This window comes from Pecten maximus, chromosome 18 (genome assembly GCF_902652985.1).
Source record: "Pecten maximus chromosome 18, xPecMax1.1, whole genome shotgun sequence".
NCBI classification, from domain to species: Eukaryota; Metazoa; Mollusca; class Bivalvia; order Pectinida; family Pectinidae; genus Pecten; species Pecten maximus.
The window spans coordinates 27,240,574-27,267,284 of NC_047032.1; the positions used below are offsets into that span (position 1 = coordinate 27,240,574).

Genomic DNA, 26,711 nt, shown 5'->3' on the forward strand with positions numbered 1-26,711 from the left:
GTGTTGCATTCAAATTCTGATAAATATTAACGTTAAATTAACGCTAAATCAAACTTTTGCTTATCAACAATAATAATTAATTATTTTCCAGTTAACCATACTCTACTATTTTTTTAAAAGTTACTCCTCCTTGATTATGTTAAAATTGATAGAGCTTTGTGTTCGTTCTTCCTGTATAAAATTTGATTTATTGATGTTTATTTCAGCCTTTGGTCTCAATTATTTCAATTTCTATTAATAATTATGCTGTTCAGTAAGCGATAGCATAGCAGTGTTCATGCTTAGAGCTTAAACTTAATGATGTGCAGTGAGCAAGCCCTCCTGCGTGAGGACACACTATTGATCGGGGTTGAACCAAGGGCTCCACAGCCCTGGCAACTCCTATGAACCATGGATAAACACATAACAACATAAAAAGTGAAAAGATTTGGAATTATCCAAGTGCGAAGATACGAGGCGTGGGACCTGTAATTATATATATATGTAGGGAAATATCTTGTTTTGAAAAATGGGAAAACGTACCCCGGGAACACACAAAATTCCACTTAGTGAACACCGAGACAATTGTGGCAAAGGGATATTCTGTTTATATCCCTTTTACAAAATGGTGGATACTTGCATCACTAAAAGACATTTCAAGGAAGAAATGTTTGTGAAAATATTTAAACCGAAATTGAATGCAAATTGATTTGTTTTAAATGTCTACTTTTTCAACAGACACTAAACATTTAACAAATTAATGTAACAACACTTTGATAAGTGTCGTTATCTCCCCTGGTGTTACTATATTGCATGTGACGTCATAATGTGGTAACCGAGACGTTAAAAAATGACTCGCCTTAAGATGACCGTCTGACCTGACAAAGTTAGCGAAACACAGCAGTTGTCGTGTTGAGTTTATATTTTCCACTATATATATATAAATATATATACTGATAGGGGAATGAAATATTTTCACATACAGTTCACTATAAAACATTGGTCTATCATACATGTTGTGTGTCACGCTAACATCAACAATGACTACTGCGTGGATTGATATGTTTCAGCTGTGACGTATCCAAGTTGGTTTCCTCCATGGCACGCACTACACAATAGAAAGTCGCCTTACTTCCTAACCTTTGACCCCAAACTTCCAGGAGATACATCGTTAAAACCTTCTCGCTCTGCCGTCGATGGAGTTCCATTGCCTTTTTGATATCACGATAATCTACGTCGAGTTCCAGGAAGAACACAAGAAAACTAGAACCAACAATTCTGGCTATCACTTCCAGGTCATCTCTAGAAGGGGAACTGGATAGATCCATATCCGGAATGACAGACGCACCTGAAGATGACAAAAGAAAATCAGAACACTTTTTTTTTAAACTAGATTTGGCATTGAGAGCAATAGCAGAAGTCATCCCGCCCCACACACCGATCAACCTAACAAAAAATGCCTCCGTATGGTTACTATGACAGCCCAACCCATATGGTTGAATTTGCAGTCCACTAATACCCTAATATAAATCAAATATATTCTTTTAAATTGGGCCAATCAGAAGCTTCAGTGTGGTTGCTATGGCAACAGCACCCATGCAGTTGAACTCTCAGTCCCTCAATACCCCTATATTTACACTTGCAAAGTTTTGTCACTATATAACAATACCAGACCGATTTGTTTACCATTCTTGCATGGAAACATTCAACTTTGACCTTGCGTATGAAAATATGACAGGGTACGGGAACTACTTTCGCCAAGCACATGATGAAATGTTTCTTAAAATAAAACAACACGCTTTGTTTACCATTGTTAAATGTATAACAATAACATGTTTGACAATATTAAATAGGATAATCTATCAAAATGTTTTTGTTATTTATGTTAATATCATAATAAAAAACAGAACTATTTTTTACCGCGGAAGCGTCACCATTGGCTGTTCTAATAATTGACTCCTCCCACTGTGTCCGACTTTTATATGATTTTTTTTATTTACAAGGAAAAAATATTGTAAACACAAAGACTTATAGAAACAACATCCCTAAGTGTAAATATAGGGATTGGATTTCACTTTTATGTTAACCATGCTTTTATGGAGCAATTCCTCTAAGAATATATTCTAAATGGGGCGCTAGCGCGCCCCATAGAATATATTCTTAGAGGAATTGCTCCATACAAGCATGGTTAACATAAAAGTGAAATCCAATCCCTATATATACCATGTTTCATTGAAATCGAACGATATCTAAATTTAGACCAATCAGAGGCCTCCAACCTAATACCTAGTATTTTTCGCTTAAAACGAGTTTCATTGCGATCAAATAGAACAAGAGTTATTACTAGATATGGTTTTGCCAATCTAAAGTCACGGCGAAAAAGAACAAATTACACAACGTACTGATTATATATATAAATTTTGATGATAATTGCATCAGTAGTAATTAGCTGAGATATGCTCCGAACAAGAACGCGAAACGGAACACAACAACTTCGTTCGGGATGTCTAATAAGTAAGAAACGAAACACAACAACTTACTTCGAGATGTCTAATAGATAAGACACGGAACAATAACAATAAGTCACCCGAATCGGGGTGTCCATATAACCAATTTACCCATATCTTTAAGTTTTGTCATTGTCGTTGTCGTCTCGCCAGCCAAGATAGGGTCTAGAAGCATTTCCTCGTATGGAATGTTGTTCAATTTCATAGCTGCGACAATCATTTGAAGAGAAGCAGCATCTTTCTTCAATGCTCGCCAGCGTAGAAGTATTTTCGTAAGTTGTGAGCGGAAGTCAAGATGTTTGTGCTGCCATCTTTCCTGTGGATAAATAAAGTGGAATGATTTTACAATAGAGACATCACCAGTAAGACTTGAATTTATATAAATATTAACGTACAAGGTCAACATAAATCGGTGTCTTACCTCCTACCAAGACTGATAGTGATGCTAGGAGCCAAAGATATTGGAATCCAGGTGGAGATTTTGGAAAATCAAAATGGTCTCAATAGTTTGATAAAGTAAATTATATCGATGTGCAATAAGAAAATAGATTTACACGATACCAATTTAACCCTAACTGGCAGGGTAAAGATAAACCCCTGACTTAATCTCCGTCAACAGACCATAATACCCATGTTATCCTAATGGGTTAATCCTCAATATGAATGTTTTGATCTATATTTTTATCCGATTCCTCCTTTATAAGACCTACTGTACCAACACATTTTGGTGAATAAATTTGTGCTTCCATGGGTGATCTTGTTATTGGTCAGTGATTTCAATAGGTCAAATATACAGTGCTATACCAAAAATTACATTATACTTCTACTCTAGACAGCCAGTTATTGTGTCCATGTATAGTCTATGATAAACATCAAGCTACCTTTGGTTGAAATGAATTGAATTTTTGAATGGTACATGTTTTACTTCATAAATAACCCAAAATAAATCGTTCACAAATAATGTAACATTATCTTCAGAAAAAAAACACTTTAATGTAATAAAGAGATACTTTAGTTAAGTCTGAATTATTTGCTATCAATTCTTCGGTAATTCTTCCATACTCCACTGAATTTTAAGATTCATAGTGTGCTTACCGAATTATTTTATTTTTGTAAAGCTTTTCAAAAGTTTTATCATAAACCATGGGTTAAGAATTTATTCCGAATCCTTTTATAAAACATTTCAGATTATTTACTAAATACGACAAATCCCTGAGACACATACATGTACGGTTAGTGTTACCTGTTCGACAACGGAGGTCTCTACTCCAAGGGCGGCAAACACCACGGCATAGCTATTCCAAATATGTTTTGCTACATGACTCAGCCGTTTTGGATTAAGTTCAAGATCTTGCAGAGGGTCCAAACTGTTACCTTCGGAAAACGAGAAAAAATATGTCTAAGTTTGTTTTTATGAGAAATGATGTCATTTCTTAAATGTTTGTAAAAATGACATGTATGTGAAACTGCCTTTAGTTTAAATTGTATTTTAAATTTCAACAGTACATACATTATACAAAACATGACAGGATTCAGAAACAAGTTCTTAGTACTTGTGTAAATCCGTCTCCTTTTGTTCATAGAATGGCTCTATTACAGTACTGATAATTATATATATATCATATATATAACACGGTCAGGGTAAAGAAAGAGAAAGTGTGCAAGGGTTTAGAAAGGGATAATGCTGGAGGCATTTCACAAACGCTAATTTCATGATAACATACAATGTATGACAATAGCGCTATCAGGACTGTTGTGGAAAGTAGTCCTTAAACAAAAAATACTGCAGATACCATTCTAAATTGATATCATAGATAAAGGATAACTAGCTCTTAAAAGCGCCTAGATTAGCTGATAAAGTCTTCGACACAAATAGTTTCATTATACTGTACTGGAATGTCTAGACTACCATACATAGTAAGGTATTAACATTATAATTAGGAGGAAGACTCCTAAAACACGGAATTCTTCGCAGCTGGTAGTTGAGATAATGGAGAAGGAAATGCTCGGTAGTTTCAGCAGACTGATTACAAGAACACAGAGGACTATCTACTAAGTTACGTGAGTACACGTGACTATTTAAGGATCTGCATTTCATCCTAAGTCGTGCATGATGGATCTGTCCGTGTCTACTTTTGCAGTAATAATTGTGTTAGGGAACAATGATAACATCGGTATTCAGGAAATAAGGTTTTTAAGGTTAGTAATTGACAGATTGTATTTTATGTCATCTGGAAGTGCAGTAGGAACTGTCAATCTGAAGAGGGTAGGAAATAAACTTTATAGAAATCAGTTCGACTGTTTACTTGACAAAATTGTTAGCTCCTCTGGTATTAAGGATCTACTCTGGTGAAAAGTTAACATTTTCTGATGACTAACCTTTTAAATGTTATTTTTACAGAGTTATAAAAATGAAAGAAAATTTGATGTCAGTGTGCTTGTGTTTGAGCTATTGTTGATCAAAGATTAGAATGTGATTTTACGTGAATTCATGTTTTAACCATACACACAACAAATCAAACCAATATCTTAAAAGTGTATCATCAGATATGTATGAATGTTCTTGGAATTGACAAACCTAGCATATTCTTTTCAAGGTTAGAAGTTAAACTGATCTAGCCATTTATTCTTAATCAGAATAGCATTTTATGTAACCCCTACCCCTAAATTTTGAAGTATAAAGTATTCTTTGTCCTTAACTAATATTTGCTATTTTTCAGTTTTTCGGGGAAATATTTTTTATTGCTCCAGTAACATTAAAATATAAAACTAAAATGCAAAATCTGTGTAATATTCCACTTTGTTTTTTCTTATTTTCATTGTATTGAACATTTCAACGTTTTACAGCAAAAATTAATTAGAAACATTCAAAATTGCCAACGCAATGATGGTATTTAGTGAAGTCCAAAAATGGGAAATTTGAGCCTTGCACAAAATGCAAGAAACCACAATTTTCAAAATGACCACCAAATGGACCATTTTTAAAAGTTCTTCTAAAACAAATCTTATTACATTAAAAGTCTGGAATTTTGACACATTTTTCAGATACAATCTTACTATAAAATTGCCATTTTTTGTTATACATTACAAAACCTTTTTATGCAAGATCAAACCAGACTTCAGCGTGACTGAAGCCTCAGAAGAGCAGATCCTTAATACTACTATGGTAATGTGCATTGGTCAAATGATCATATCTTTTTTTTATAATTGCTCGGTAAAAATAAAAATTTATACTTATATATACTCTGGCAAGTACAGAAAAGTACTTTCCCCAAATTAAGTACATTCCGATTAATGATAAATTTCAGTGTTTAATTTTACTCCTATTATTGAAGAAAACACGTGTTCAAATTTTATGGCAAAAATCACCGCAACCAGATACAAGCAGACATTGTAGGAACGACGGTTAATTGCACAGCGTTCGCGCTCGAAAAAAAACAACTCTATATGATTCAGAGTTTTACATAATAGGATTGCATAACAGATGTCAGAACCTTTCAATACAAGTTGAGAGTTTGATACGGTAGAGTCATTGATAGTTAAACATCGTTATACAGCTGTTTCGACTTTCTAAGACTCATCTAGGAAGCCACGGGGAAATGCGAAATAGGTCGAAATAAATGTCTTAATCTCGATGAAGAAGTACCATTCTTGGCTTAACGGATTACGAAACACATACTCCAGACAATAAGTAAACATCATTTTATATTTAAGGACGGTTAATGCTAAACGTGTGGCGACAAGAACGTCATATGGATATCAAATGAAATCAACATACCTATCGAAGGGATGTCTGGCATCTACAAAGATATAAAAACAGTGTTTATTAATATGAAATATACAAGCCAAGTATGACAAATATTTTAACGCTAGATTTTTTACTAAAGCTAATATCTCAACAAAAAAATCAGTGGATACAAGTAGGTAGGAAAATATGTATAAATATTTTTTGATAAAATATGAATAAAGAAGGTTCATTCTTACTTAAACGGTGCTTCTTTGGAGTAAAACATTTGAGTAGGTAGGGAAACATGAAGCACAAAACTTTTTTATTTGTACGAAGTATACAAAAATATCAACTTAAGAACTTGTTTTCCCTCAATTCCTTTAGCACCTTCAGTAATTCTTTGAATATTTAGGTCCACAGTATACATACCTGTTGGGATTGTCCAAACCATATGGCCACGTCCTCTGGCAGATTTTGGTGAAATGGATCAGTATTCTGTCTGATAACTCCGTCCTCAGGGACTAAGATCTCACATGAAACATCGTCATATAGAAGACGACAATCATATTTCGTGCGATCGCCAAACAAGTTTACCACGGTTTCCCTAATGACGTTGCCGATCCCGGCATGTATTTGAGAATCCGTACATGAAAACAAAGTCAGTTTCATTCTAGATTTGCTGCACTGCAGTGATAGGTATACACCGGGGTTCATTATAAAACACCCATTATGTCTATACAGCAACATCTCCCGAGAGTTCAGATCGGATAGCACTTCAAACCTGTTGATGCAAATCGTCAACAGCCTGTCACGTATTGCAGATGGAATAAAGTGATCGTTGGAAACGAAACACAAGGTTGAACATTTCTTCCTCTGACTCAGAATCGATGTGATGAGCTGATTATTTACTGGAGGAAGCATACACGGCAGAATGTAGTGACCAGGTTTGTTTTTCGTCTTTTCTGGAAGAGGTTCAGCGACCAAGGATAACTGAACAATAGTTGCCATGAACATTTTCTTGTTTCTTGGTGTTTCCGTTTTAGAGTCACCTTCCAGGAAACATTCCATAAAATCAGGCGACACAAATGGCTGTTGGACTGCCAACAGCTCGACTAGACGACTGATCAGCCATCTTGTATTCAGGACTATCGGATCGTCTGATTTCAGAGACAATAGTTGATTGCATATCAGTAAAGCTTTCTTCCGGTGCAAGAGCCTGAAAGTATAAAATATACAATAATGTGAAAGTAGAGGATTTCCGGGAAAACATTAAAAATCAAATATAATATAAATTTTATGTAAGAATAAATAGTCATAAACACAACGGAGTGTACTATATATAAACTGCGACGTAGTTTATGCGTATGTTAATTCTAAATGCTTAAGTTTGTTTTCCGTGTACTTTATCATAGATTTGCATGTAAATCTATATTTTGTTCATATTTACGAATTCGTTAAAATATCTGGATTCTTTCTTTTCTGTCGATTTTCTTAAACTGTAGAATTATTTGTATTTTGTAAATGTTGATTTTCGATGGTTCAAATTTACCTAAAATTAACAAAAAAAAAGCACGCTTGATGTAACGGGCAAAACTACCTCATATTCAATTTGAAGGTATTTTTTCGTTAGATTATAGATGTTGCATTTAATATCTTTTATCAAATAAATTGCCTGTTCTACCATGTTATGTGACCATGTCATAAACATTGTAATATACACGTGTAATAACGCAATTGTAACGTCATGAATAATTTATGACTTGACAATAAAGCCTCTGGCTTAGATTATTTAACGAGTTTAATCAAATCTATATACCATAGCCACTCGTGTACGATCCCCTATTGGCAGTACTAGTATTTAACTGTTTATATGTGATCATGCCGTTTGAATACAAGCCAGATATTGAAGCCAAACCTTAGACATTCCTTTACTTGTTCCTCCTCCTGTATAGGGACCGCCATTTCTTTTGCAACTAAACAAACATTTCCAAACGTCATGATTTTGTGACCATTGGCCCTATAGCGAAGGAGTTCTCGTTCTAGAGCTAGCCATCTCGCGGGAACTTCTTGTCGCCATTGGTGATCTCGAGTAGCTGCCGTCACGGTAGATTGCCAAATCTCTTCTCTTACTTCTTGCTGTAATTCGAGGGAATTCACGAGAAAAATTCTTTGCACGTGCTCGGATGCGAATTTCCCTAATTCAGTATGCTCCTTCAGATGTTCCCTTATTTCTGCGTGAATTGCTTCCTGATTTTTTGACTGAATGAAACCAAAAAAAAACATGGACTTCTTTTAATGAGTTGATATATATAAAGCAAGGATATAAAACATGAAAACCCCCGACACATGTTTAAAGGCATTTACGGAAATGCTCAAAATGAATAGAAAAAAATATATATATTGCATCTATATCATTATTAAAACAAAATCAAACATAAAATTTGATCAGCATCAGAAATTGAAATAACGAGTAACTCAAGAAGGTGGTTTCAGCTCATTCCGTACCCGCATCACTCTAACTCGTACACCAAATGCCATATAAATCCGTATACCCACCCGACAAAGCTATGATACTCCATATACCCACCCGACAAAGCTATGATACTCCATATACCCACCCGACAAAGCTATGACACTCCATATACCCACCCGACAAAGCTATGACACTCCATATACCCACCCGACAAAGCTATGACACTCCATATACCCACCCGACAACACTATGATACTCCATATTCCCACCCGACAAAGCTATGACACTCCATATTCCCACCCGACAAAGCTATGACACTCCATATACCCACCCGACAAAGCTATGACACTCCATATACCCACCCGACAAAGCTATGATACTCCATATACCCACCCGACAAAGCTATGACACTCCATATACCCACCCGACAAAGTTATGACACTCCATATACCCACCCGACAATACTATGATACTCCATATACCCACCCGACAATACTATGATACTCCATATACCCACCCGACAATACTATGATACTCCATATACCCACCCGACAATACTATGATACTCCATATACCCACCCGACAAAGCTATGATACTCCATATACCCACCCGACAAAGCTATGATACTCCATATACCCACCCGACAATGCTATGATACTCCATATACCCACCCGACAAAGCTATGATACTCGACAATGTTATGATACTCCATATACCCATCCGACAAAGCTATGATACTCCATATACCCACCCGACAATGTTATTTTACTCCATATACCCACCCGACAGTTATTTTACTCCATATACCCACCCGACAATGTTATTTTACTCCATATACCCATCCGACAAAGCTATGATACTCCATATACCCACCCGACAAATCAATGATACTCCATATACCCACCCGACAATACTATGATACTACATATACCCACCCGACACTGTTATTTTACTCCATACATCCACCCGACAATGTTATGTTACTCCATATACCCACCCGACAAAGCTATGATACTCCATATACCCACCCGACAAAGCTATGATACTCCATATACCCACCCGACAAAGCTTTGATACTCCATATACCCACCAGACAATGTTATTTTACTTCATATACCCACCCGACAATGTTATTTTACTCCATATACCCATCCGACAATCTATGATACTCCATATACCCATCCGACAAATCTATGATACTCCATAGACCCACCCGACAAAGCTATGATACTCCATATACCCATCCGACAAAGCTATGATACTCCATATACCCACCCGACAATACTATGATACTCCATATACCCACCAGGCAATGTTATTTTACTCCATATAGCCACCCGACAATGTTATTTTACTCCATATACCCACCTGACAATACTATGATACTCCATATATCCACCCGACAAAGCTATGATACTCCATATACCCACCCGAGAAAGCTATGATACTCCATATACCCACACGACAATGTTATTTTACTCCATATACCCACCCGACAAAGCTATTATTACTCCATATACCCACACGACAATGTTATTTTACTCCATATACCCACCCGACAAAGCTATTATTACTCCATATACCCACCCGACAAAGCTATTTTACTCCATATACCCACCCGACAACACTATGATACTCCATATACCCAACCGACAAAGCTATGATACTCCATATACCCAACCGACAATACTATGATACTCCATATACACATCCGACAATACTATGATACTCCATATACACATCCGACAATACTATGATACTCCATATACACATCCGACAAAACTATGATACTCCATATACCCACCCGACAACACTATGATACTCCATACACCCACCCGACAAAGCTATGATACTCCATATACCCAACCGACAACATTATGATACTCCATATACCCACCCGACAACACTATGATACTCCATATACCCACCCGACAACACTATGATACTCCATATACCCACCCGACAACACTATGATACTCCATATACCCACCCGACAACATTATGATACTCCATATACCCACCCGACAACACTATGATACTCCATATATCCACCCGACAAAGCTATTATACTCCATATATCCACCCGACAATACTATGATACTCCATATACCCACCCGACAATACTATGATACTCCATATACCCACCCGACAATGCTATGATACTCCATATACCCACCCGACAACACTATGATACTCCATATACCCACCCGACAATACTATGATACTCCATATACCCACCCGACAATACTATGATACTCCATATATCCACCCGACAAAGCTATGATACTCCATATATCCACCCGACAAAGCTATGATACTCCATATACCCACCCGACAATACTATGATACTCCATATATCCACCCGACAAAGCTATTATACTCCATATATCCACCCGACAATACTATGATACTCCATATACCCACCCGACAAAGCTATGATACTCCATATACCCACCCGACAATACTATGATACTCCATATACCCACCCGACAATACTATGATACTCCATATACCCACCCGACAATGTTATTTTACTTCATATACCCACCCGACAATACTATGATACTCCATATATCCACCCGACAAAGCTATGATACTCCATATACCCACCCGACAATGCTATGATACTCCATATACCCACCCGACAATACTATGATACTCCATATACCCACCCGACAAAGCTATGATACTCCATATACCCACCCGACAAAGCTATGATACTCCATATACCCACCCGACAATACTATGATACTCCATATACCCACCCGACAACACTATGATACTCCATATACCCACCCGACAAAGCTATGATACTCCATATACCCACCCGACAATACTATGATACTCAATATACCCACCCGACAATACTATGATACTCAATATACCCACCCGACAATACTATGATACTCCATATACCCACCCGACAACACTATGATACTCCATATATCCACCCGACAAAGCTATGATACTCCATATACCCACCCGACAAAGCTATGATACTCCATATACCCACCCGACAAAGCTATGATACTCCATATACCCACCCGACAAAGCTATGATACTCCATATACCCACCCGACAATGCTATGATACTCCATATACCCACCCGACAAAGCTATGATACTCCATATACCCATCCGACAAAGCTATGATACTCCATATACCCACCCGACAATGTTATTTTACTCCATATACCCACCCGACAGTTATTTTACTCCATATACCCACCCGACAATGTTATTTTACTTCCATATACCCATCCGACCAAGCTATGATCCTCCATATTAACCCCACCCGACAAATCAATGATACTTCCATATCCCACCCGACAAAATACTATTATACTACTATTCCCCACGCCGACATAAACTATGATACTCCATATACCCAACCGACAAAGCTATGATACTCAATATACCCCCCGAATCAAATACTACAATGATACTCCATACTAATACCCAACCCACCACCCACCCGACATTACTATGATACTCCATATACCCACCACACACCCCAATAACACCCACCCGCCAATGTTTATTTATACTTCATATATACCCACCCGACAATCTATGAATACTCCATATATCCACCCGACAAAAGCTATATACTCCCATAACACCCCACCCGAAAATGCTATTGATACTCCATATAAACATAACCACCCCGAACATACTATGATACTCCATATACCCCACCCCACCCGAACAAAAAGCCTATGATTACTCCATATAATACCTATACCACCCACCCGACAAACTAATGATACTCCATAACCATATAACCAACCCAACACATACCCACCCGACAATAACTACTATGATACTACATATTACCCCCCCGACAAACAACACTATGAGATAACTCCATATATCCACCCGACAAAGCTTATGATACTCCAGATACCACCCGACAATACTATGATACTACTCAATATATAAAACCCACCCACCGACAATACTATGTATACTTCAATATAAAACCCACCTCGACAATCTATGATACTACATAACCCACCCGAACAACACTATGAACCCATATAATCCACCCGACAAAAGCAATGATACTCCCATATACCCACCCGACAAAAGCTATGATACTCCATATACCACCCGACAAGCTATGATAACTACTACTCCATATAACCCACCCTACACAGCGATGATTTAACTCAATATAACAAAAACCCCCGAACAAAGCTCATGATCATACTCTTATATATCCACCCGACAAAGCATAAATAACTCCCATAGACCCACCCGACAATACTATGGATACTTCCATATACCCAACCCGACAAATAAACTATGATACTCCTCCATATACCCACCCCGACAAATGTGATGATGTACTTGATACACTCTCCAATACCCATCCGACACAAAGCTATGATACCTCCATATACCCAACCCGACAATGTTATTTTTACTTTCCATATACCCACCCGACAGTTATTTTACTCCATATAAAACCCACCCGAACAAAATGTTATTTTTTAAACCAACCGCCATATACAACACCCATCCGACAAAGCTATGTTATACTTCCTAATAACCCCACCCGACAAAAATCAATGATACTCCATATACCCACCCGAATCAAATACTATGATTACAACTACATATAAATACCCCCCCGACAAAAACTGTTTATTTTACACTCCATAACAATCCACCCTACAAATGTTATTTGACCAAAAAAAAAGAAAATATACCACCCCACCGACAAAGCTATGATACTTCCATATATACCCACCCGACAAAGCTATGATACTCCATATACCCACCCGACAAAGCTTTGATACTCCATATACCCACCAGACAATGTTATTTTACTTCATATACCCACCCGACAATGTTATTTTACTCCATATACCCATCCGACAAATCTATGATACTCCATATACCCATCCGACAAATCTATGATACTCCATAGACCCACCCGACAAAGCTATGATACTCCATATACCCATCCGACAAAGCTATGATACTCCATATACCCACCCGACAATACTATGATACTCCATATACCCACCAGGCAATGTTATTTTACTCCATATAGCCACCCGACAATGTTATTTTACTCCATATACCCACCTGACAATACTATGATACTCCATATATCCACCCGACAAAGCTATGATACTCCATATACCCACCCGAGAAAGCTATGATACTCCATATACCCACACGACAATGTTATTTTACTCCATATACCCACCCGACAAAGCTATTATTACTCCATATACCCACACGACAATGTTATTTTACTCCATATACCCACCCGACAAAGCTATTATTACTCCATATACCCACCCGACAAAGCTATTTTACTCCATATACCCACCCGACAACACTATGATACTCCATATACCCAACCGACAAAGCTATGATACTCCATATACCCAACCGACAATACTATGATACTCCATATACACATCCGACAATACTATGATACTCCATATACACATCCGACAATACTATGATACTCCATATACACATCCGACAAAACTATGATACTCCATATACCCACCCGACAACACTATGATACTCCATACACCCACCCGACAAAGCTATGATACTCCATATACCCAACCGACAACATTATGATACTCCATATACCCACCCGACAACACTATGATACTCCATATACCCACCCGACAACACTATGATACTCCATATACCCACCCGACAACACTATGATACTCCATATACCCAACCGACAACATTATGATACTCCATATACCCACCCGACAACACTATGATACTCCATATATCCACCCGACAAAGCTATGATACTCCATATACCCACCCGACAATACTATGATACTCCATATACCCACCCGACAATACTATGATACTCCATATACCCACCCGACAATGCTATGATACTCCATATACCCACCCGACAACACTATGATACTCCATATACCCACCCGACAATACTATGATACTCCATATACCCACCCGACAATACTATGATACTCCATATATCCACCCGACAAAGCTATGATACTCCATATATCCACCCGACAAAGCTATGATACTCCATATACCCACCCGACAATACTATGATACTCCATATATCCACCCGACAAAGCTATTATACTCCATATATCCACCCGACAATACTATGATACTCCATATACCCACCCGACAAAGCTATGATACTCCATATACCCACCCGACAATACTATGATACTCCATATACCCACCCGACAATACTATGATACTCCATATACCCACCCGACAATGTTATTTTACTTCATATACCCACCCGACAATACTATGATACTCCATATATCCACCCGACAAAGCTATGATACTCCATATACCCACCCGACAATGCTATGATACTCCATATACCCACCCGACAATACTATGATACTCCATATACCCACCCGACAAAGCTATGATACTCCATATACCCACCCGACAAAGCTATGATACTCCATATACCCACCCGACAATACTATGATACTACATATACCCACCCGACAACACTATGATACTCCATATATCCACCCGACAAAGCTATGATACTCCATATACCCACCCGACAATACTATGATACTCAATATACCCACCCGACAATACTATGATACTCAATATACCCACCCGACAATACTATGATACTACATATACCCACCCGACAACACTATGATACTCCATATATCCACCCGACAAAGCTATGATACTCCATATACCCACCCGACAAAGCTATGATACTCCATATACCCACCCGACAAAGCTATGATACTCCATATACCCACCCGACAAAGCTATGATACTCCATATACCCACCCGACAATGCTATGATACTCCATATACCCACCCGACAAAGCTATGATACTCCATATACCCATCCGACAAAGCTATGATACTCCATATACCCACCCGACAATGTTATTTTACTCCATATACCCACCCGACAGTTATTTTACTCCATATACCCACCCGACAATGTTATTTTACTCCATATACCCATCCGACAAAGCTATGATACTCCATATACCCACCCGACAAATCAATGATACTCCATATACCCACCCGACAATACTATGATACTACATATACCCACCCGACAATACTATGATACTCCATATACCCACCCGACAAAGCTATGATACTCAATATACCCACCCGACAATACTATGATACTCCATATACCCACCCGACAATACTATGATACTCCATATACCCACCCGACAATGTTATTTTACTTCATATACCCACCCGACAATACTATGATACTCCATATATCCACCCGACAAAGCTATAATACTCCATATACCCACCCGACAATGCTATGATACTCCATATACCCACCCGACAATACTATGATACTCCATATACCCACCCGACAAAGCTATGATACTCCATATACCCACCCGACAAAGCTATGATACTCCATATACCCACCCGACAATACTATGATACTACATATACCCACCCGACAACACTATGATACTCCATATATCCACCCGACAAAGCTATGATACTCCATATACCCACCCGACAATACTATGATACTCAATATACCCACCCGACAATACTATGATACTCAATATACCCACCCGACAATACTATGATACTACATATACCCACCCGACAACACTATGATACTCCATATATCCACCCGACAAAGCTATGATACTCCATATACCCACCCGACAAAGCTATGATACTCCATATACCCACCCGACAAAGCTATGATACTCCATATACCCACCCGACAAAGCTATGATACTCCATATACCCACCCGACAAAGCTATGATACTCTATATATCCACCCGACAAAGCTATAATACTCCATATACCCACCCGACAATACTATGATACTCCATATACCCACCCGACAATACTATGATACTCCATATACCCACCCGACAAAGCTATGATACTCCATATACCCACCCGACAATGCTATGATACTCCATATACCCACCCGACAATACTATGATACTCCATACACCCACCCGACAATACTATGATACTCCATATACCCACCCGACAAAGCTATGATACTCCATATACCCACCCGACAATGTTATGATACTCCATATACCCAAACGACAATACTATGATACTCCATATATCCACCCGACAAAGCTATAATACTCCATATACCCACCCGACAATACTATGATACTCCATATACCCACCGACAATACTATGATACTCCATATACCCACCCGACAACACTATGATACTCTATATACCCACCGACAATACTATGATACTCCATATACCCACCGACAATACTATGATACTCCATATACCCACCGACAATACTATGATACTCCATATACCCACCCGACAATGTTATTTTACTCCATATACCCACCCGACAATACTATGATACTCCATATACCCACCCGACAACACTATGATACTCCATATACCCACCCGACAATACTATGATACTCCATATACCCACCCGACAAAGCTATGATACTCCATATACCCACCCGACAATGTTATTTTACTCCATATACCCACCCGACAATACTATGATACTCCATATACCCACCCGACAATACTATGATACTCCATATACCCACCCGACAAAGCTATGATACTCCATATACCCACCCGACAATGTTATGATACTCCATATACCCACCCGACAATACTATGATACTCCATATATCCACCCGACAAAGCTATAATACTCCATATACCCACCCGACAATACTATGATACTCCATATACCCACCGACAATACTATGATACTCCATATACCCACCCGACAACACTATGATACTCTATATACCCACCGACAATACTATGATACTCCATATACCCACCGACAATACTATGATACTCCATATACCCACCGACAATACTATGATACTCCATATACCCACCCGACAATGTTATTTTACTCCATATACCCACCCGACAATACTATGATACTCCATATACCCACCCGACAACACTATGATACTCCATATACCCACCCGACAATACTATGATACTCCATATACCCACCCGACAAAGCTATGATACTCCATATACCCACCCGACAATGTTATTTTACTCCATATACCCACCCGACAATACTATGATACTCCATATACCCACCCGACAATACTATGATACTCCATATACCCACCCGACAAAGCTATGATACTCCATATACCCACCCGACAATGTTATGATACTCCATATACCCACCCGACAATACTATGATACTCCATATATCCACCCGACAAAGCTATAATACTCCATATACCCACCCGACAATACTATGATACTCCATATACCCACCCGACAATGCTATGATACTCCATATACCCACCCGACAAAGCTATGATACTCCATATACCCACCCGACAATACTATGATACTCCATATACCCACCCGACAATACTATGATACTTCATATACCCACCCGACAATACTATGATACTCCATACACCCACCCGACAATACTATGATACTCCATATACCCACCCGACAAAGCTATGATACTCCATATACCCACCCGACAATGTTATGATACTCCATATACCCACCCGACAATACTATGATACTCCATATACCCACCCGACAATACTATGATACTCCATATACCCACCGACAATACTATGATACTCCATATACCCACCGACAATACTATGATACTCCATATACCCACCGACAATACTATGATACTCCATATACCCACCCGACAATGTTATTTTACTCCATATACCCACCCGACAATACTATGATACTCCATATACCCACCCGACAACACTATGATACTCCATATACCTACCCGACAACATTATGATACTCCATATACCCACCCGACAACACTATGATACTCCATATACCCACCCGACAACACTATGATACTCCATATACCCACCCGACAACACTATGATACTCCATATACCCACCCGACAAAGCTATGATACTCCATATATCCACCCGACAAAGCTATGACACTCCATATACCCACCAGACAATGTTATTTTACTCCATATACCCACCCGACAAAGCTATGATACTCCATATACCCACCCGACAATACTATGATACTCCATATACCCACCCGACAAAGCTATGATACTCCATATACCCACCCGACAAAGCTTTGATACTCCATATACCCACCCGACAATACTATGATACTCCATATATCCACCCGACAATACTATGATACTCCATATATCCACCCGACAATACTATGATACTCCATATACCCACCCGACAATACTATGATACTCCATATACCCACCCGACAAAGCTATGATACTCCATATACCCACCCGACAATACTATGATACTCCATATATCCACCCGACAATACTATGATACTCCATATACCCACCCGACAGCACTATGATACTCCATATACCCACCCGACAACACTATGATACTCCATATACCCACCCGACAATACTATGATACTCCATATATCCACCCGACAAAGCTATGATACTCCATATACCCACCCGACAATACTATGATACTCCATATACCCACCCGACAACACTATGATACTCCATATACCCACCCGACAATACTATGATACTCCATATACCCACCGACAATACTATGATACTCCATATACCCACCCGACAAAGCTATGATACTCCATATACCCACCCGACAAAGCTATGATACTCCATATATCCACCCGACAACACTATGATACTCCATACACCCACCCGACAATACTATGATACTCCATATACCCACCCGACAATACTATGATACTCCCTATATCCACCCGACAAAGCTATGATACTCCATATACCCAACCGACAACATTATGATACTCCATATACCCACCCGACAAAGCTATGATACTCCATATATCCACCCGACAACACTATTATACTCCATATACCCACCCGACAAAGCTATGATACTCCATATACCCACCCGACAATGTTATGATACTCCATATACCCACCCGACAATACTATGATACTCCATATACCCACCCAACAAAGCTATGATACTCCATATACCCACCCAACAATGTTATGATACTCCCTATATCCACCCGACAAAGCTATAATACTCCATATACCCACCCAACAAAGCTATGATACTCCATATACCCACCCGACAAAGCTATGATACTCCATATATCCACCCGACAACACTATTATACTCCATATACCCACCCGACAAAGCTATGATACTCCATATACCCACCCGACAATGTTATGATACTCCATATACCCACCCAACAAAGCTATGATACTCCATATACCCACCCAACAATGTTATGATACTCCCTATATCCACCCGACAAAGCTATAATACTCCATATACCCACCCAACAATGTTATGATACTCCATATACACACCCGACAAAGCTATGATACTCCATATACCCACCCGACAATACTATGATACTCCATATACCCACCCGACAAAGCTATGATACTCCATATACCCAACCAACAATACTATGATACTCCATATACCCACCCGACAAAGCTATGATACTCCATATACCCACCCGACAATACTATGATACTACACATACCCACCCGACAACACTATGATACTCCATATACCCACCCGACAATATAAATGGTCGAGATCCTCTTACCGAATCCGGAACTTTGTCCAGGTTGGTTCCCACTAGTATAACACCTGGATGTTGTCCGTTCTTCGAAAGGGATATGTACCGAAGTCGTTCATGAACACCGACTAATATGTAGCGGTTAAAAAGAAACCAATAAAATAGTGATATCAAAGTGATGAGGCAAGATAAATAGAGAATCAGTAATACCAAATATTTTTCACGAGTGTGGCTAGTATTTTGATAGGTTTCACAAATGCGTAGCACGAGTGAAAAATATCAAAATGATAGCGACACGATGTTTTTTTTTTTTTTTTTTTTACATTTTATGGCAAAAGATGCTGAGGCAGCTCAATATCTCTCTAGAATTCATTGCGATTAGCTGTCAACGGCTCACAAATGTACGCCAAATCGTGACGTTGTGTATTCTATCTTGCATTGTGAGACATATATCATGACGGAGAGCTATATGCACATTATAATGTCCACCCTTGTCGTTTGTAAGCAATGTTCTGATTGGTCAAATCAGAAAAGGTGATATTTGTTTGAGAAAAATATCAGAAAAAGTAATAATTTTCACTAGTAAAAAATATCACTTTTATAGAATGAATTTTTCGATATTTCACAGGTAAAAATGTAATAATATTGCTACATGTGTGCGTATATTTCCTGGCAGCAAATAATAGCTACAGCGTTTCCGAATAATAAAATACTGATGTCGAATTTTTAATAATGCATTTGCACGACTAGTTAATCTCTCTCCCTCTCTCTCTTTCTTATACAGTATTATTTTAATATTGAAAGAAAAGTGGACTGTGAAAATCACACTAAATGTTTCCACTAAGAAAACCTGATACGTACATATATCAAATACATATAGAATAAAAGTAGTTGTAAGCCCGGGAACAAACAAAGTATTGAATGATAATAAAAAATAACCTATCATCTCTTACCCAGCATCTCCTCCAGTCTTGGGTATAGCTGTAATGAGAAAACTAGGATATAAACACAGTTACTTGTCATAAACATGTGTTGGATACCCTCATACACACTATTTCCAGAGAAATCCAATACGGACACCGTTGGTTTCTCACTTGTGCCTCTAGTATCTGGAAGAAAAGTAAAGTAAACAATAAATACTTTGTCATATCAAATAGAATCAATTACGGTATTCCATATTTCCTTAGATGAAAAAATGTTACGTCCAAATTTAATGTAATATCAGAATGTGATACATAGTGTTTATACAGTCAATATTACAGTAACCCTTCCAAACCACATGGTCTAATTCTCCCTGCGCTTGTTCAAGTGATGTCATGTAGTTCCTATTTTGCCATGGCTCCGTCAATTTAAAGTTCGAATTTCGTTTATATGTCCTCTTTACTTCTTTCTATATTGAACACCTTACCCCGTACTTTGTTTCTTTATTGAACACTTTACCCCGTACTTTGTTTCTTTATTGAACACTTTACCCCGTACGTTGTTTCTTTATTGAACACCTAACCTCGTACTTTGTTTCTTTATTGAACACCTAACCTCGTACTTTGTTTCTTTATTGAACACCTTACCCCGTACTTTGTTTCTTTATTGAACACTTTACCCCGTACTTTGTTTCTTTATTGAACACCTTACCCCGTACTTTGTTTCTTTATTGAACACCTTACCCCGTACGTTGTTTCTTTATTGAACACCTTACCCCTTACGTTGTTTCTTTATTGAGCATTTTATCCCGTACTTTGCTTCTTTATTGAACAATTTACCTCGTACTTTGTTTCTTTATTGAACACTTTACCTCGAACTTTGCTTCTTTATTAAACACCTTACCCCGTACTTTGTTTCTTTATTGAACACTTTACCTCGTACTTTGCTTCTTCATTGAACACTTTACCACGTATTTTGTTTCTTTATTGAACACATTACCCCGTACTTTGTTTCTTCATTGAACACCTTACCCCGTACGTTGTTTCTTTATTGAACACCTAACCTCGTACTTTGTTCCTTTATTGAACACCCTACCCCGTACTTTGCTTCTTTATTGAACAATTTACCCCGTACTTTGCTTCTTTATTGAACATTTTATCCCGTACTTTGTTTCTTTATTGAACATTTTATCCCGTACTTTGTTTCTTTATTGAACACTTTACCACGTACTTTGTTTCTTTATTGAACATTTTATCCCGTACTTTGCTTCTTTATTGAACAATTTACCTCGAACTTTGTTTCTTTATTGAACACTTTACCCCGTACTTTGTTTCTTTATTAAACACCTTACCCCGTACTTTGTTTCTTTATTGAACACTTTACCCCGTACTTTGTTTCTTTATTGAACACTTTACCCCGTACTTTGTTTCTTTATTGAACACTTTACCCCGTACTTTGTTTCTTTATTGAACACCTTACCTCGTACTTTGTTTTTTTTTTTTATTGAACACTTTGCCACGTGATTTGTTTCTCTATTGAATACTTTGTCACGTACTTTGTTCCGATACCTCCTTCCCAGGCCGAGTAGTTACAGACAAGTGTCGCTTCAGCCAGGTCTGCTTTCTAGGATGTCCCTGATCTTAACACGGGAATTAACATATACTCAATAACGGTACAATATAGATTGGTGACGATAGTTTTTGATAAAAAGAATTCGCTACTACGAAAGACATTTGTAAAACACGTCTAGTTTGGAGATTGTGTGTTTATACTGAATAAATTACATCCTTAGTGGCCATAGAGTCAGTTGTCCTGCACGGAGGGAGTAAGATTTACGTTAAGGTAAACACAAACGTAATTAATATATATATATGGAATCGACTTTTCTAAGGGAAGTTTGTCATAAACCACGCAAGAGTGTCTGGTACAACACACTTTATTATACGACGATCATGGTCAGACAAACGCTTCGTATTGATATAGTTCAATGACTAGAATACAAACCTACGAGTGATCTGGACAGCATACTTCCGGAATATTAAACACCCTTAGTCTGACTTAAAAATGACAATTGCCAACTACAAAAATGCATACATGACAATGTTCTTGATTTTATATTTTGGGTCAATTTTGATGTACATACATGACAATGTTCTTGGTTTGATATTACTGTATGAGCCAATTTAGCTGTACATACGATAACCTACCTTCCGTCCTCTTCAGCACAGAGTCCACGAATTGTTGTAAGCAAGATACAATCTCTGGTTCATCCCCATTGTCGTCTCTGCTTCCATCATCCAAGTCGATCGTGAACCTTCTGGGATACATTTCTATACATTTAGTTGGAGTTTGTCCGCTTTTCTTTGCCTTCCACCCCATCATAGACTTTGATAAGGTGGTTTTCCCTACACCACGTGGGCCTGTAATAATGATTTGGATGTCGTTGGATTCAACCTTTCCTTCCTCTAATATCCTGTCATACGTGGTGGTAAAATCGTCACCAAGGTGGCCAAATTTCCTTATATATAATAGAATGTATTCGTTTGGGAGGGTTTTGATGTCCCTTGGCAATCCTACAATGATAATATGTATATGTGTAGCGTAGTGAAGATGTAACTCAAAAACGTTACATACGTTTTATGCACAGCTTAGTCAACTGAAAAAAATAGTGGAAAAATATTATATTATGTAAAATCATAATGACATACAAGTGATCCACGAAATATCGGAAACAGGTATAAAGTCAAATTTAGACCTCGCCTACAATGTATATGTTAACAAACAAAAAAACCGCTAAATATTGACCCCACGAATTCAAAGCGTTTTACAGTATACACACCAGCCGACCGACTTAAGTGTTTAGTTAACAACAAACACGAATAGTATTTCAAAACAATGTTGTTGTTTGTAATATATTATGTAACTTTGTCTCTGTGTTCTAGGTTTGTGACGCCATTGTTGTAATATTCCGTGTCTTGACGGGTTGAGTAGAATTAGGCTACAATGATTACCATAGGGACCAATCTAGGTAAACTACAATTAGCGCGAAAACCGCTAAAGTAAGACTACCGCTAAAATATGCATGTTTACAGTATATAGATACCATTGTGATGACGCTTCCTCCAATGTAGAAATTCCTTGGCATCATCGTCAACGAGATCCTTACATTTACCACATTTGTTCTCCAGGTATGGGTCCCCTCCTACAGTCAGCAGTGATTCCAATGTTCGAAGTTCCACCGGATGTTGTATACAGCAGAGGTGAAGCGCTGACCATCCTTTGTTGTCCGCTTTGTTTACTAGATTATGCACTTCCGGTTGACTGTTAAGCACCTGTTGTAACATCCGGTACTTCCCCTGTTTGACGAGGAAGTGTAGCGCGTTCTGCCCTTTTTTGTCCGTACCAGTGGTGTCAGCTCCTCGACTTACCCATTTGTTGTAGTCGTCTATATCTCCATCGTCGGTAGCTTTCAGCATATGCCTTGTCGCTCTTGAAGCGTCCGACATGCTTGTAACCTAAACAGAAACAATTGTATGCGTCATTTCCTCAGTTTGAGCACCTGGGACCAGTTGTTCAAAAGATGATTAGGCTAATTGCAATATCCTCATCAATTTATTTCTGGTTAAAAAAACTTGGCAACATTTTTAAAAAAAAGTCTAGAGAATTCTTTAGTCTCTAACCTGCCCGTTATATCCACTCACGGGTTTTGAAGTAAAGGTGAAATGAGAGTTTCACTGATCACGTGATTAAGCTAAACACATTTGAATAACTGGGCCATTATCTTATTCTAGTGGTACTTTTGAAAGGTCTCCATATAAATCTATCCTGCCGACTTTCTTCAGAGATTTGTCACTATGGATGAAGCATGTGTCCATCACCTTGACCCAGATGCCAAACAACAATCGAAACAATGGAAGGCACCCTTTCCCCCGCCAAAGAAGGCGAAGACTGTTCCATCAGCTGGAAAGGTTATGGCCTCGGTTTTCTGGGATGCAGATGGTATTCTGCTGATAGATTGTCTCTAAAAGGGACAAACAACCAATGACACATACTATGCCTCACTTCTGAGGCGGTTACGGGAAAATATTCAACTTAACTAAGCGCCGCGGAAAGCTCACTAAAGGTGTGCTATTCCGTCAGGCCAATGATCCTGTTTACAAGTCTGTCATAGCCATGGCTGCCATTCACGATTGCGCCTTTTAAAGTGATTGAGCATCCACCTTATTAACCTGACTTCGCTCCATCAGGCTGAAAACAGCTATTTGAGGCACCCACTTTCAGTCTGATGATGACGTCATACATGCAGGGGATGACTTTCTGATCTGCAAGGAACAGGAGTTTTATAAAAGTGGCATTAAGGCCCTGAAACGTCACTGGCGAAAGTGTATAGATAGTGAAGGGGATTATGTTGAAAAATAATACAATATGTCCGGCAAAATTCAAATCCTTCAATATGAGGCTCACAACATATCAAGAAGCCTTCATATTTCAACACCTAGTGATTCGGTGAAGAAAATGTCTTATTATGCAATAGTTGTATTAGAAGTACAACGGACATGGATGGTGTAAGAAAGATATGGAGTCTACCAGGTTTGAACCCACATAAAGGAGAGTGTTAGAAAGATATGGAGTCTACCAGGTTTGAACCCACATAAAGGAGAGTGTTAGAAAGATATGGAGTCTACCAGGTATGAACCGAGATAATGGAGAGTGTAAGAGAGATATGGAGTCTACCAGGTATGAACAGATATAGTGGAGGAAGTAAAACCGAGATAGAGACTAACTAGAACTATTTATACCTCAATAAATTATAAATCACCTTATCTGACGTATTTTCTGGAGTCTGTGGTAGTTAAGTTTGTACAGCTGTGAGCCGTCCATACCGCTCTATAGTTAAGTTTTTACAGCTGTGAGCCGTCCATACCGCTCTATAGTAATAAGTTTGTACAGCTGTGAGCCGTCCGTACTGCTCTATAGTTAAGTTTGTACAGCTGTGAGCCGTCCATACTGCCCTATAGTTAAGTTTGTACAGCTGTGAGCCGTCCATACTGCCCTATAGTTAAGTTTGTACAGCTGTGATCCGTCCATACGGCTCTATAGTCAAGTTTGTACAGCTGTGATCCGTCCATACGGCTCTATAGTCAAGTTTGTACAGCTGTGAGCCGTCCATACTGCTCTATAGTCAAGTTTGTACAGCTGTGAGCCGTCCACACTGCTCTATAGTCAAGTTTGTACAGCTGTGAGCCGTCCATACGGCTCTATAGTCAAGTTTGTACAGCTGTGAGCCGTCCATACGGCTCTATAGTCAAGTTTGTACAGCTGTGAGCCGTCCGTACTGCTCTATAGTTAAGTTTGTACAGCTGTGAGCCGTCCATACTGCTCTATAGTCAAGTTTGTACAGCTGTGATCCGTCCATACTGCTCTATAGTCAAGTTTGTACAGCTGTGAGCCGTCCGTACTGCTCTATAGTCAATTTTGTACAGCTGTGAGCCGTCCGTACTGCTCTATAGTAAAGTACACCTTTCTGTTATTTAAATAGTTCCTAGTACATTGTTTGAATGAGAAGA

The 26,711-nt window shown here is 38.5% G+C and overlaps 1 protein-coding gene across 1 annotated transcript; it reads right to left on the bottom strand.

The window, feature by feature from the left end:
• Positions 1-26: 26 nt before the first annotated feature.
• LOC117316131 lies at positions 27-24,686 on the bottom strand. Its single transcript, XM_033870630.1, has 11 exons — positions 24,248-24,686; positions 23,352-23,717; positions 22,700-22,783; positions 21,177-21,332; positions 20,251-20,351; positions 8,129-8,472; positions 6,643-7,429; positions 6,265-6,286; positions 3,730-3,860; positions 2,598-2,802; positions 27-1,327 (listed from the first exon to the last, which is right to left on the bottom strand). The coding sequence occupies exons 1-11, from the start codon at positions 24,648-24,650 to the stop codon at positions 1,014-1,016; spliced, it is 2,913 nt and encodes a 970-aa protein (XP_033726521.1). The 5' UTR covers positions 24,651-24,686; the 3' UTR covers positions 27-1,013.
• Between the last annotated feature and the right edge of the window lie 2,025 nt (positions 24,687-26,711).

What these genes read in the sequence shown, in the direction of transcription:
- LOC117316131 (XM_033870630.1), bottom strand. Translation starts at nt 24,650, where the DNA reads ATGTCGGACGCTTCAAGAGCGACAAGGCATATGCTGAAAGCTACCGAC. An exon ending in TGTGCTGAAGAGGACGGAAG is followed by an intron (nt 22,784 to 23,351) that starts GTAGGTTATCGT and finishes TCCCGTGTTAAG; the next exon opens with ATCAGGGACATCCTAGAAAG. An exon ending in GGTTTGGACAATCCCAACAG is followed by an intron (nt 6,287 to 6,642) that starts GTATGTATACTG and finishes ATATCTTTGTAG; the next exon opens with ATGCCAGACATCCCTTCGAT.